Raw genomic sequence first — 12,767 nt, 5'->3', positions numbered from 1 at the left:
TATAGGGCCAGCCCAAGAACGGCACACTTTTGTGAACCCTGAAGTGCCCTAAGTGTGGCTTTCCCCTTCAAACCACCTAGAAAGCCTCTCCAAAGGCATGAAGACTCATGAAAACACCCCCTATAAGCACCCCAAGAACCCCATACAACTCGCTAACACCTGTTTCCCTATGCAGCCCCTCTCAAAACAGTGGCAGAATGTCACTTCTTGATGCCATTTTGAGAGGAACTGCAGAGAAAGACAGAAATGTTTGGGAGTTGCTCTAGTTAGTAGGACTGGGTGCAGCCCAGACAGGGAATGAGGCTGCTTGCCCTACACTAGGATAGGGAATGAAGGGCAGGGAAAGTGGAATAGCCCCTAAAGAACAATTCTGACCCCCAGAGAGGGACCCCAACATGATGGCAGGGCCACTGTGTTGCAAAAGGCAGTTCCAGGCTGAAAATAACAAAATAATAATAATAATAATAATAATAATAATAAATCTCATTGCATATAATGGGACTTTAACATCCATGGATTTTGATATCCATGGGGGTCCTGGAATCAATTCACAGCAGATACTAAGGGACCACTACAGTATTGATGATGATGATGATGATGATGATGATGATGACTATTATTATTATTATATCCAATTGCATATAATGGGATTTGAACATCCATGGATTTTTTTATCCATGGGGAGTCCTGAAACCAAATCACAGCAGATTCCAAGGGACCACCTTAGTAATAATAATAATAATAATAATAATAATAATAATAATGTCCCATTGCATTTAATAGGACTGTTCTTTAAACAGAGGCTGAATGGCCATCACAGAATCATAGAATCGTAGATAGTTTTTGTGGGTTTTTTGGGCTATATGGCCATGTTCTAGAAGATTTTCTTCCTGACGTTTCACCAGCATCTGTGGCTGGCATCTTCAGAGAGAATCTTAGAGTTGGAAGAGACCACAAGGGCCATCCAGTCCAAACCCCTGCCATGCAGGAAATCTCAATCAAAGCAGCCCGACAGATGGCCATCAAGCCTTTGTTTAAAGACCTCCAGAGAAGGAGACTCCACTACACTCCAAGGAGTTTGTTCCACTGTCAAACAGCCCTTACTGTCAGGGATGTTTTGATTGAGAGTTCCTGCATGGCAAAAGGGTTGAACTGGATGGCCCTTTTGGGGGTCTCTTCCAACTCTTATCATTCTATGATTCTACGAATACCAGATACCCCAAAGGCCATCTGCTTCAACCCTCTTCTACCATCAAAGGAAACCTTTAGTATCCTATCCTCTCTTTAAAAGCCTTCAGTGAAGGACAAATGACCACCCTGCAGGGAAGTCCAATGTTTTATTTTACCAAGAGATCAGACAGGGGCAGATTTTTGGGAGGGGAGGAGGGTTTGGGGGTTACAGAGCCCAGAGCCTGCTTTCTGGACAAATGCTTGCACCATTAAAAACACAGACTCTCGCTGCAAGGAGAAGCCTAGCACCTCAGGAAAGAACATGAAGCCCAAAGCAAAGTGTCCTTGCCAGCAGTTTTTCCTAATAGTTTGTAAACGGCCGGCTTCAGATGTTGTGTCACTTTAAAAACAGTTTTATCTTTTATTCTTTAATAGCTATCTATTTTAATATTGTAATATTGAAATTATTCAATATACATATATGTATATATACATTCCTTTCTTATATTCTATATATACATAAGAGTGTGTGTGTGTGTGTGTGTGTGTGTGTGTGTGTGTGTGTGTGTGGTTTCATGGCCTAGCAGGGATTTGAAACCTGGTCTCTCCGAGTCCTAGTCCAACACTCAAACCACTATACAGGCCCCCAAGATCCTTTTCCATGCTGCCAACTCTAGGGTTACTTTTGGTACTTCTATGGCTCCATTTTTTGATGTTGATTCATTTTGGCACTGCTTCTCAGGCTATTTGATGTTGGGGGACTGGCAATTATTTTTCTCCCAGGTGGCCTAGTGGTTTGAGTGTTGGACTCTGACTGTGGAGACCAGGATTCGAGTCTCCTCTCAGCCCTGAAACCCACTGGGTGACCTTGGGAAAGTCACACTCTCTCAGCTTCAGGGGAAGGTAATGGCAAACCTCCTCTGATCAAATCTTGCAAATAAAACCCCATAGAGCAGTGGTCCTCCACCTTCCTAATGCCGCGACCCTTTATTATAGTTCCTCATGATGTGATGACCCCCAACCGATGGTCTCAATTCCTAAGACCATTAGAAATATGTGTTTTCTGATGGTCTTAAGTGACCCCCGTGAAAGAGTCCTTCAACCCCCAAAGGGGTCCCGACCCACAGGTTGGGAAACACTGCCACAGAGTCAACATAAGTCAGAGATGATTTGAAAGCACACAACAACAACAAAGGTCAGGGACCAACGCCGTATTTGTGCCCATTGTTTCCCGTTGGGGTTGCCACGCTGAAACCTGGAGAGGGCTCCTCAACTTTTAATAGTTGTGTAGAAGAAAGTATTTCAGCAAGTGTGCCTTGTTAGTCAGTTGTGTGACAAGCAACCCCAGCTGAAATTCCCTCTTTTGCACAATTATTAAAGGTACAAGAACATTCTCCACTTTTCAGCCTGGTCACCCTATGTAGGACTGACAACTTGCAGCCCCAGGGAGCATCTAGCATCTAGGATTGTGATTTCTATTTGGAGGGAGACAAAAATTGAGGTGTTTCGGGGAGCTTGACAGCGGAAGTGGCCTACTAGAGTCTGGTGCTTGCTTTCATATTTATTTATTTATTTATTTATTTATTTATTTATTTATTTATTTTTGGCCATTGGGGTTTTCTTGCCATCGCCTTCCCTTGAGGCTGAGAGAGTGTGACTTGCCCAAGGTCACCCAATGGGTTTCATGACTGAGCAGGGAATCGAACTTGGGTCTCCAGAGTCGTATAGCCACTACATCATTCTGGCTCTCTGACTAGCTCATCTAGCTTTTTAATCTAGGTTCAGGGTTTTTTGTGTATATGTGTGTGTCTGTGTGTTGCATGTCTATAATGTCGCTCTTGGTCAAATGGCTGTTCTGTCATTTGAAATGTTGCTATTTCTAAAATTATCCTGGAGTTTTCTTGGCATAGTTTGCTCCAAGGAGGATTGCCATTGCCATCCTCTGGGGCTGAGAGAGTGTGACTTGCCCAAGATCACTCAGTGAGTTTCCATGTCCGACTTGGGATTCACACTCAGATCTCAAACCACTATACCATGCCAAGTCCCCAACAGAGGATCTTTTCATGCCAAGAAGAAGAGCCCTCCTCCCGACCACCATCTTGAGGGGAGAGAAGCAGGCAAGAAACAACAGGCCTCTCTGCCTGCCAAGAAGAAAAGCCCTCCTCCCAACCACCATCTTGAGGGGAGAGAAGCAGAGTCATGATGTGTTATGTATTGTTAATCTGATATTGGAAACCGCTTTGATCGTCCATGGAAAAGCGGTATACAAATAAAGCTTATTATTATTATTATTATTATTATTCATAGAATCATGGGATCATAGCATTGGAAGGGACCCAAAGGGCCTTCTAGTCCAACCCCCTGCCATGCAGGAACTCTCAATCAAAGCACCCCTGAGAAATGGCCATCCAGCCTTTGTTTAAAGATCTCCAAAGAAGGAAACTACACCACAGTCTGAGGGAGTGTGTTCCTCTGTCAAACAGCTCTTGTCATGGTCAGCCCTGCTATTAGGCACCGTGAGGCAGGGGCAGGGATGTAGCTAGGATTTTAGGAAGGGGGGGGGTCCAGACTAAGTGCCACCATTATAATGGGGCTTGCTTGCAGTGGCACAGCAGCACACACCATTCATTTTTCTAATGGAAGGGGGGTCCGGACCCCAAGAACCCCCCCCCCCTTGGCTACATCCCTGGCAGGGGCCTCGGGTGGCAAAAAACCTGGGATGTATCAGGACAGGGCAAGAAATCATGGAGTCTATATTGTACAGTGGTCCCTTCACATTCGCTGGGTTTAGGGCTGAAGAACCCCCGTGAATGTGGGGAAAGTGCAAATAAAAAAAAAGTATTATTTTTACCTGAGAGAACACCTTTTTAGGTGTCCAGGTCCTCCAGTGCAACTCTGTGGTCAACATCTGGCAGAGGTTGATCATAGACTCATGCTGGAGGAGGACCTACAAATGCCTAGAGAAGTGGTTTCTCTAGGAACTTCTAGGTTCTCCAGCACAACTTCTGGTGTCAACTTCTGGCAGAGTTGCACCGGAGGACCTTGAGATTCCTAGTGAGAACATATTAATCAAAACCACAAATAACCAAAGCTGCAAAAGTCAAAACCACAAATGCAGAGGGCCAACTGTACTCAGTGATTGATGGTTGGAGAGAAGGGTTTGTGGGATTTTCTTCCACACGTGCCACAAGAAGGTGCCTGGTATTGGTTATTGGGCACAATTGAGCACACAGTGAGTTTCTGCATGCCATGTCTGCAACCACCTGTTGTTCTCTTAGTTCCAAAAGTCTGACCAGGGTTTGTGCTTTGGTACCCAGTCAATTCATTGCCATTCTTCGGTTCCTCATTTCAAGCCGTGCTAGGGATGCTTCCTTTTTACAGCCTTAGTACTGGGCTGTCAGTACAGCCTCTGGCTGGGGATTCTGGGACTTGCAAGCCAAGCAATCACTCTTCCCAGCTAGTTCTTACTAATGTCACCGCTGGGAGTTATTGGTTATTTGGGCCCGTAAGTGGGGAAACTCTAGGGAAGAGGCTGTAGCAGTGATTCTCAAATTTTGGTCCTCCAGATGCTTTGCAATGTAGCTCCCAGAATTCCTGACAATGGCCAAGCTGGCTGGGGCTTCTGGGAACCGAAGTCCAAAACACCCGGGGATCAAAGTTTGGGAATCACTGTGCTAAATGAATTCAGAGAGGGAGAGCTGGAAAGGAGCTGCAGGCTGCCATCCATGGCTTGGAAAAGGCCCTTTTCACCTTGAATGAGGGAGTAGCATTTTCAGTAATGAATTTAAGAGGAAGTAAAAGGAGTACATTATTTGTGGTTTTATTTCTATATTGTATTTGCATCTGTTTTGTATATTTTAAAAAAATTATTATTTAGGGCTTTCAGATGGTGTTCAAATGTTGAAATGCTACTGACCTGCACAGGCAGAAGAATCCTGCAGTCACATCCTGAACTGGCACATCACTCGATACATGGACATTTAATATCAAATTTAATATAGAGTGGGACCTTGGTATCCACTGGGGTTTGGTTCCAGGACTCCCGTGGATACCAAAATTCATGGATGCTCAAGTCCCATTAAATACAATGGTGTAGTAAAATGGTATCTGGAGACCAGAGTTCGAATCCCCTATAGCCATGAAACCTTTTGGGTGACCTCAGGCAAGTCACACTCTCTCAGCCTCAGAGGATGGCAATGGCAAACCACTTCTAAAGAAATTTACCAAGAAAACCGCATGACAGGCTTGTCTTAGGATCGTCATAAGTCAGAAACAACTTGAAGGCACCCAACAACAAAATCCTTATATAAAATTTCAAAATCAAAGTTTGCTTTTGGGAATATATATATATATATATATATATATATATATATTCAAGCCATGGATGGTTGATTCCATGGATGCAAAATCCATGCATATAAAGGGTCCACTGCACAATTTGTTATATTGTTGTTGAGTATGTATGTATGGAGGGGACTTCACTTGCGATTATCTTTGAAATATTCAATGATCGTTGCCCCCGCAGAACTCAGGAAGACGAAAAGTAATATTTTCCCAAGCTCTTGTGTTAAGTCGCTTTATGTTTGCTCTGATGTTATCTATATGCCTAATAAGGGAGAATTATTTTTGTCATGGACAACAGTCATCAAACAAAATCTTGAGAAGTTTCAGGGCAAAGTTTTATTGGTAGGGTAGCTCCATTGAAACAATGAGTCTACTCTACTTGAAACTAATAAATAGGATTTAGGATTTAGTATGAAACCATATGTACCCCTATCTAACAACCTCCCCCTTTCCTAAAATCTGCCATCCTCTTCTTCTTTTACTCTTAAACAGGAATAGGTAGCACAGAAGGTAAAAGTTTACACTGGGAGAACAGGGCAGTATTCTGCATTATTGTTCATCCTTTCATAGAATCACAGAATTGGAAGAGACCCCAAGGGCTATCTAGTCCAACCCCATTCTGCCATGCAGGAACTCACAATCAAAGCATCCTCGACAGATGGCCATCCAGCCTGTTGAAAACCTCAAAAGGAGGAGACTCCACCACTCTCTGAGACAAGGTTTTCCATGGTCGAACAACTCTTACCATCAGGAGGTCCTTCCCAGTGTTGAGGTGGGATCTCTTTTCCTGTAGTTTGAATACATTGCTCTGTGTCCCAGCCTTTGGAGCAGCAGAAACAGGCATCTTCAACTCCATTCTGCCATGCAGGAACTCACCATCAAAGCAAAGGAGACTTCACATCCCACCACAATGTGAAGCAATCCATTCCTCTGTTATGTAGCTCTTACAATAAATTAGTCCTTCCTAATGCTGAGGTAGAATCTCTTTTCCTGCAGTTTGTATCCGTTGCTCCGTGCTCTACTCTCTGGAGCAGCAGGAAAAAAGCTTGTTCCATCTTCAATGTGACACCCTTTCAAATACTAATACAGGGCTATCATATCACCTTTTAACCATCTCTTCCCCAGGCTAAACATACCCAGCACCTAAGTCTTTAGTCATAAGGCATGGTTTCCAGACCCTTCACCATTTTGGTTGCCCTTCTCTGGACATGCTCCATCTTCTCCACATCCTTCTTAAATTGTGATGCCCAGAAATGGACCCAGGATTATTCCAGGTGGGTTCAGAGCAAAGTAGAATAGATTGGTACTATGATTTCCATCAAAGTAACTACACTTCTACTGATACAGCCTAGAACTGGTGTATAAATTAGTCCTTCCTAATGTTGAGGTGGGATCTCTTTTCTGGTAGTTTGCACCCATTGTTCTAGGTCCTATTCTCTGGAGCAGCAGAAAACAAGCTTGCTCTATCCTTAAAATGAGATCCCTTCAAATGGTTAAACAGGACTATCACATAACCTCTTAACTGTCTCTTCTCCAGACTAAATGTCCCCAGCTGCCTTAGTCATTCTTTACAGGGCATGGTTTCCAGACCCTTCACCATTTTAGTTGCCCTCCTTTGGACATGTTCCAGTTTCTCATCATCCTTTTTGAATTGTGAGGCCCAGAACTGGACATAGTATTCCAGGTGAGTCCTGACCAAAGCAGAATAGAGTGGTGCTGTTACTTTGGTGGTCCCCAAACTTTGGTTCTTGAGATGTTTTAGATTTTAGGTCCCAGAATTCCTGCCTGTTGGCCAAGCCAGCTAAGACTTATGGGAGCTGAAGTCCAAAACACATGGAGCACTAAAGTTTCAGGACCATTGATTTAGACACTACACTCCTAGGATCATATTGACTTTTTTTACCTGCCATATCACACTGCGGGTTCATGTTCAGCTTGTGGTCCACTAAGACTCCCAGATCCCTTTCACATGTGATGTGTGTCACCCATCCTATGTGTGTGTATTTCACTTTTTTTCTGCCTAAGTGTAGTACCTTACATTTCTGCCTGTTGAAATTCATTTGTTTTCACAACTTACTGGGTTGTAGATTTCTGTACTTTCTAACCTGTATGAAATTGTTTCATAATTGTTTAATATTCAAAGGCATAACCATATTAGTCTCTATCAGTATACAATGGGCTCTTGTAGCAACTTTAAAACTACAGCTGTGTCTCAAAGTTGCTACAAGATCCCATTGCATATAATACAGGCCTGTAATGAAAAAAAAATCAGTACTGTATCTGTTTTTAATTGATTTTTTGATGCTGAATTAAAAAAAACCACAATAAAAATGTCGTATCACAAACAGGTCTTTCACAAATTTGATAATTCATTAATTCAGTTGTTACTCAATTTTGTTTAAGTGCAGATGCTAATTTCCAGTGTGATTTCTTTTACTGCCTTTGAAATGATTATTGTGTTTCATTTCAGCAAATTTAAGTGTTTTGAAAGTTTATTAGAAGACTTTAACCCCTTTCTTACTCTTTGCAGGAATATGCTTTGCAATATCATTTCATTCAGTCACATATTGTAACATAGAAATGTCAAAGCAAGTTGTGAAAGAATGGTATGTGATGGAGAAAATCTGAGGTCATGTTTGAATGCAGGACACCAGATTCCTATAAAACCAGCATATTTTAAAAACATTTTTATGGCCCTCAGTTTTACAGTGTAATTCTTTGATGTTGATTCTCTGCATTCTGACCATTAAAATTGGATTGGATATAAATATTTTAATAAAGTGTGGACCAAATCAACTTCAACCATGGAAGAGAATTGATTGGGTCCTTGGAAATAAGTCACTGACTTCAATATCCAATTTAGAATGACTTTATTAAATTTGGAGCAAAGAGAGAGAGAGAGAGAAAAGCGGAAGTACAATATATAAAAGAAAAATTCAGCAAAATAGCTTGTACATAGTTGATACAGAGTTACTATAAGATGTCCCTTAACTTACATCCTAAGGCATGGGTCTCCAAGAATATCAAGCAGAAGGCAAAACATTTTTTAAAAGTAAATAATAACCAAAAAAGCACCACATATTTTGTGGTTAAGTGTGAAAAGGAGGGGGAGACTGGTAGATGGAGGACAAGTGACCTCAGGAGCTGACAAGGGACTAGCTTTTGTTTTACCCTCACAAAAACAGGGGGTCACTACTCACCCCTTGCAAGACAAGAAGCTGTGCAGGGCTATACATGATTTTGGTGGCCTCCATGTCCGCCATCCCCAACTTGGTACTGTACCTTCTTGCCACCATGGCCAGTTGCCCCCTTCTCCAGAAAGGTCCACAGAAATGGCCGCAGGTGCACTATACAATAGGACACAGTCATTTGGCTCTGCTCAATGGCAGGTAAACACAACTCTGCCCCAAAGGCAATGTGGGTGTTGTGCATTTCTTAGTTGAGGATCCGGGATCCAGCCCTCCTATCATACATGGTTCCGACAGGTAATTATTTTAAAAAAGTCTCGTATATGTTGATCACTACCACAGGGTCTGCCTCTATCATTCATAAAGTTAAAGAATATAATCACATTGAATTATTTGCATTCAGACATGAATGGCTTGGTGTGTCTCCTTAAAAGCCAGTTCACTTAAAACACAAGAAAAGTTTTTTAAAAATCTAATGGAATAATGGAAAAAATAAGAGGGGTGGGTGGGAATAAATGGTATAAAATGAGATGATTGATCATATTAACCTTATATGATCAATACACCTTTCAACAGAACTACTATAGTATACAATTTACTTTCAGCTACTAATAAATGCTGTCTAACCACTGTGGAACTCATCCGAAGTGATAATAGTGGATAGTTCCTCTCGCTGGTGGGTGAACAGAACTGCAAGGTTCTGTGAAACAGAATAAGAAGCATGTTTCATTTTCTCTTTCACTGACTTCATTCTCATGCACAAGGACATTAGGCTTCCCAGTGATGCCCTATACACATTGGGAGCGCTTAAACTTCTTCGGTGCGGTGTGGATTCTTTCATGCTTGATGAGGTTGGAACGATGGCCAAAACATTTTTTACAGATCCTGCACTCATACGGCGTCTCTTTTGTGTGGGTTCTCAAGTGCGCAACAATGGCGGATTTGCCCCGGAAAGTTTTGGGACAGAAGGCACATTGGAAGGGTTTCTCTCCTGTGTGGATCTTCTTGTGCTGAACCAGGCCAGCGTTCTGTGAAAAAGTCTTCCCACATTCGGGGCAAACATATGGTCTCTCTCCCGTGTGGGATCTTCGGTGCTTCCTGAGGGACGATGTATCACTGAAGCTCTTGGTACAGTCCTCGCACTTGTATGGCTTCTCTCCGGTGTGGATTCTCTCGTGTACAATAAGGTTTGTGCGGTGACGGAAAGTCTTCCCACAGGCCGAGCACGGGTAAGGTCTCTCTTCTGTATGGATCCGACGGTGAACGTGGAAAGCCGACATGTTCCGGAAGCCTCTCCCACAGTCGGGGCACTTGTGCGGCTTCTCTCCTGTGTGGATTCTCAGATGTCGAACAAGATCGTACCTGTGGAGGAAGCTTTGCCCACACTCTTGGCATTGATGGGGCTTCTCTCCTGTGTGTATCTTCTGGTGAGACACCAGCCCTGCCTTCTTGCTGAAACTCTGACCGCACTCAGGGCAAGAAAAGGGCTTCTCTTGTGTGTGGGTTTTTTCATGGGCCGTTAGAAGGGATCGCTGAATGAAACTTTTCCCACACTCTGAGCAATTGAAAGGTTTCACTCCTGTGTGGGTACTCTGATGGGCCACCAGGACCTCTATCCCTGTGAAGCTCTCCCCACAATCCCAGCATGTGTATGGATTCTCTATCGAAGCGGGATGAAAACGAATGGTTTCAACTTCCTTGCTGCTGGGATGAGCTTTCTGCTGGCACTCAGAAGCTTCTCCTTTACCAGGATTCTTGGAAAGAGTCTCTTTTGCATTTCCTGGCACGACCCAGGGGACTTCAATCCCACTAGAATTTACTGGCAGATTCTTCTCCTTCCAAAACGGCCTCCCATCACCTGCTGGATTAAGGAAAGAATCCTTACAGTGTGGGATTTCACTTTGCCAAGTAGAAAGGCAGATTATATAAGGAAGAGTTAGAAGAAAAGAGAAAGAACATCTATATTTGCTTAAGCACCTCACTTGGCCCACTAGATAACTATCATAAACCACTTCAGGTCTTTTGTTTCTTGTAGTCCCTGGGTGGGCAACTGCACCAGTACTGGACACAAATTTCACCCCTACATCCCCCCAGGTCACTTCCAAAAGATCCAGACAGTTAAAAGTTATACAACCTTGGTTTAAATTAGAATAACTGTGGGTTACACTGAAATAGAGAGGGTGAAATAGGGAGGGGGCAGGAGGAAAGGTCCCATCAATATCAATTAAAACTCCTTGTACTTTTAACAAGAGACTTTTTATAATTCCTACCACTAAAACTGATCTGCTGATCTGACAATGTCAACATGTAATACTCTTCTGTGCACCCATGAAATTCCCATGTTGCCTTCCTTCTTCTGGCATTTCTATGAGCCCAACCTTTGACACTGATCCATCTTGGGCCTTGTATGGCTTCATTCAAGACTGGCCCTGGTATTAGGCATTGTGAAGCAGCTGCTACAGTCAGAGGAAGGGAATTTGTTATTGAATCTGCTATCACTGTATTTTTATTGTCCAGGATGGGGAGAAATGCCTGTGGTTTTTTCTTATTTATGTGCCAAAATAACTTAGCTGGCTTGAGTTTATAACGAACACTGGGCAGTGAGTAATAATTGTATCTGGATACAACTATTTATTGCTCTATTTTATGCAGCAACATGTCATGGCACTTTTCTACCTTTGTGCCTTGGCATGGCATCAGTTCCTCATCACTCCCCTGTAAAGCTGAAAGTTATGTCAGAAAAAAATGACTTTTTAGGGCTACAATTCCCAGAAGCTCCAAGCAGTAGTCATACTGACTAGAGTTGTAGTTCAAAAAGTAACTTCTCCATGTCCTGATAGGTGCCTACTAAGGGGTGGCACTTTTGGAAGCACTCATTTTAAGCTGCTTTATGATTGCGTTGATATTATGTTCTTAATATAGTCTTAATCAGTTTTGTCACTGTGGACAACACATCAGAAGAAGCCTGAAGAGAGTCAGTATGGCTGCCCATCATCCCTGTAAAGGAGCCTCATCTCTCCTAAAAAATTGCTATCATTTAGTTTTAATTCTGAGTGGGAATATGAAACTAAGAAACTTGAAAATTAAACTGGGAGAAAAGGCTAGTACCACAGATTTGTCTTCAGCCTTTCCATGAACCATATGGATATTGTTCATAAAACACAGTACAGGTTGAGTCTCCCTTATCCAAAATGCTTGGGACCAGAAGTGTTTTGGATATATTTTTTAGATTTTGGAATATTTGTATATACATCATGAGCTATCTTGGAGACCCACATGTAAACATCAAATTCATGTATGTTTCGTATAAACAAGTCTGAAGTTAATTTTATACATACAATTTTAAATAATTTTGGGCACAAAACAAAATTTGTGTATGCTAAATCATTAGGAAGCAAAGGTGTCATTATTTCAGCCACACATTTGGATGATTTTGGATTATTTTAGATTTCTGGATTAAGGATATTCAGCCTATAGTTCAAGAATCTTTGGCGCAGTGCTGAATTGGCGGGTGCATTCAGCATGGGGTGCTCTCAAAGGAGGTTGTATTTAATGCGCAAGAGAGCTGCTGGATTGCTCGCAAGATCAACATGTAGGAACCATATGCTATCATGTTCAAAGGGACTTTGCTGGCTGACAATATGCTTCCGGTCCAAATTCAAGATTCTGGGGACGATAATTCAAATCCCTTAACAGGATGGGAACTTCAATGCTTGAAGGAACAGCTGGCCCTCTACATACTTACCTGAGCACAGAGGTCTGCCGAAAACCCTTCTTCTTTGACCCACCACCATGAGCAATTCTTTCTGTGGCATATGATCCATGACTACAGGGGTCCTTCTCTCCTGTGGTACCCTAACTGTGATATGCCCTCTCCACAGATTCCCATTTGCTGGCAAGGCTGGCGTCACCTTGGGGTTCTGCTAAAATCTAGTTCTTCAACCAAACATTTTGGCCCCAGCAAACGTGGATGTCTGCATATTGGTCCCAACACATACGCTGGGGTTAGGGATGAAGGACCCCTGTGAAAGTAGAAACCACAAATAAAAAAAACCAACAACACTG

At 42.6% G+C, this 12,767-nt stretch overlaps 2 protein-coding genes across 2 annotated transcripts in view; both read right to left on the bottom strand.

Annotated features, from left to right (window-relative positions):
- Nucleotides 1-12,767, bottom strand: part of LOC149320742 (uncharacterized) — a 48,005-nt gene that overhangs the window by 17,117 nt on the left and 18,121 nt on the right. The gene's annotated exons all lie outside the window — the stretch shown is intronic.
- On the bottom strand, nucleotides 8,368-12,676 carry LOC149320744 (uncharacterized). The gene is made up of 2 exons (XM_089506025.1): nucleotides 12,448-12,676; nucleotides 8,368-10,563 (listed from the first exon to the last, which is right to left on the bottom strand). Exons 1-2 carry the CDS (start codon nucleotides 12,524-12,526, stop codon nucleotides 9,491-9,493), a joined length of 1,152 nt encoding a protein of 383 aa, XP_089362151.1. The 5' UTR covers nucleotides 12,527-12,676; the 3' UTR covers nucleotides 8,368-9,490.

The sequence above is a fragment of the Sceloporus occidentalis genome, unplaced genomic scaffold, assembly GCF_023333645.1.
Source record: "Sceloporus occidentalis isolate IW3139 unplaced genomic scaffold, rSceOcc1.0.p SCAF_1, whole genome shotgun sequence".
In the NCBI taxonomy this organism is placed as follows: domain Eukaryota; kingdom Metazoa; phylum Chordata; class Lepidosauria; order Squamata; family Phrynosomatidae; genus Sceloporus; species Sceloporus occidentalis.
This window is presented reverse-complemented; position numbering and strand designations above follow the sequence as displayed.

Bases quoted from the DNA above. Each gene is read 5' to 3' on its own strand.
- LOC149320744 (XM_089506025.1), bottom strand. From the start codon at position 12,526: ATGGATCATATGCCACAGAAAGAATTGCTCATGGTGGTGGGTCAAAGA. The intron at 10,564-12,447 runs GTAAGTATGTAG...TCCTTAATCCAG, and splicing joins CGGCAGACCTCTGTGCTCAG to CAGGTGATGGGAGGCCGTTT.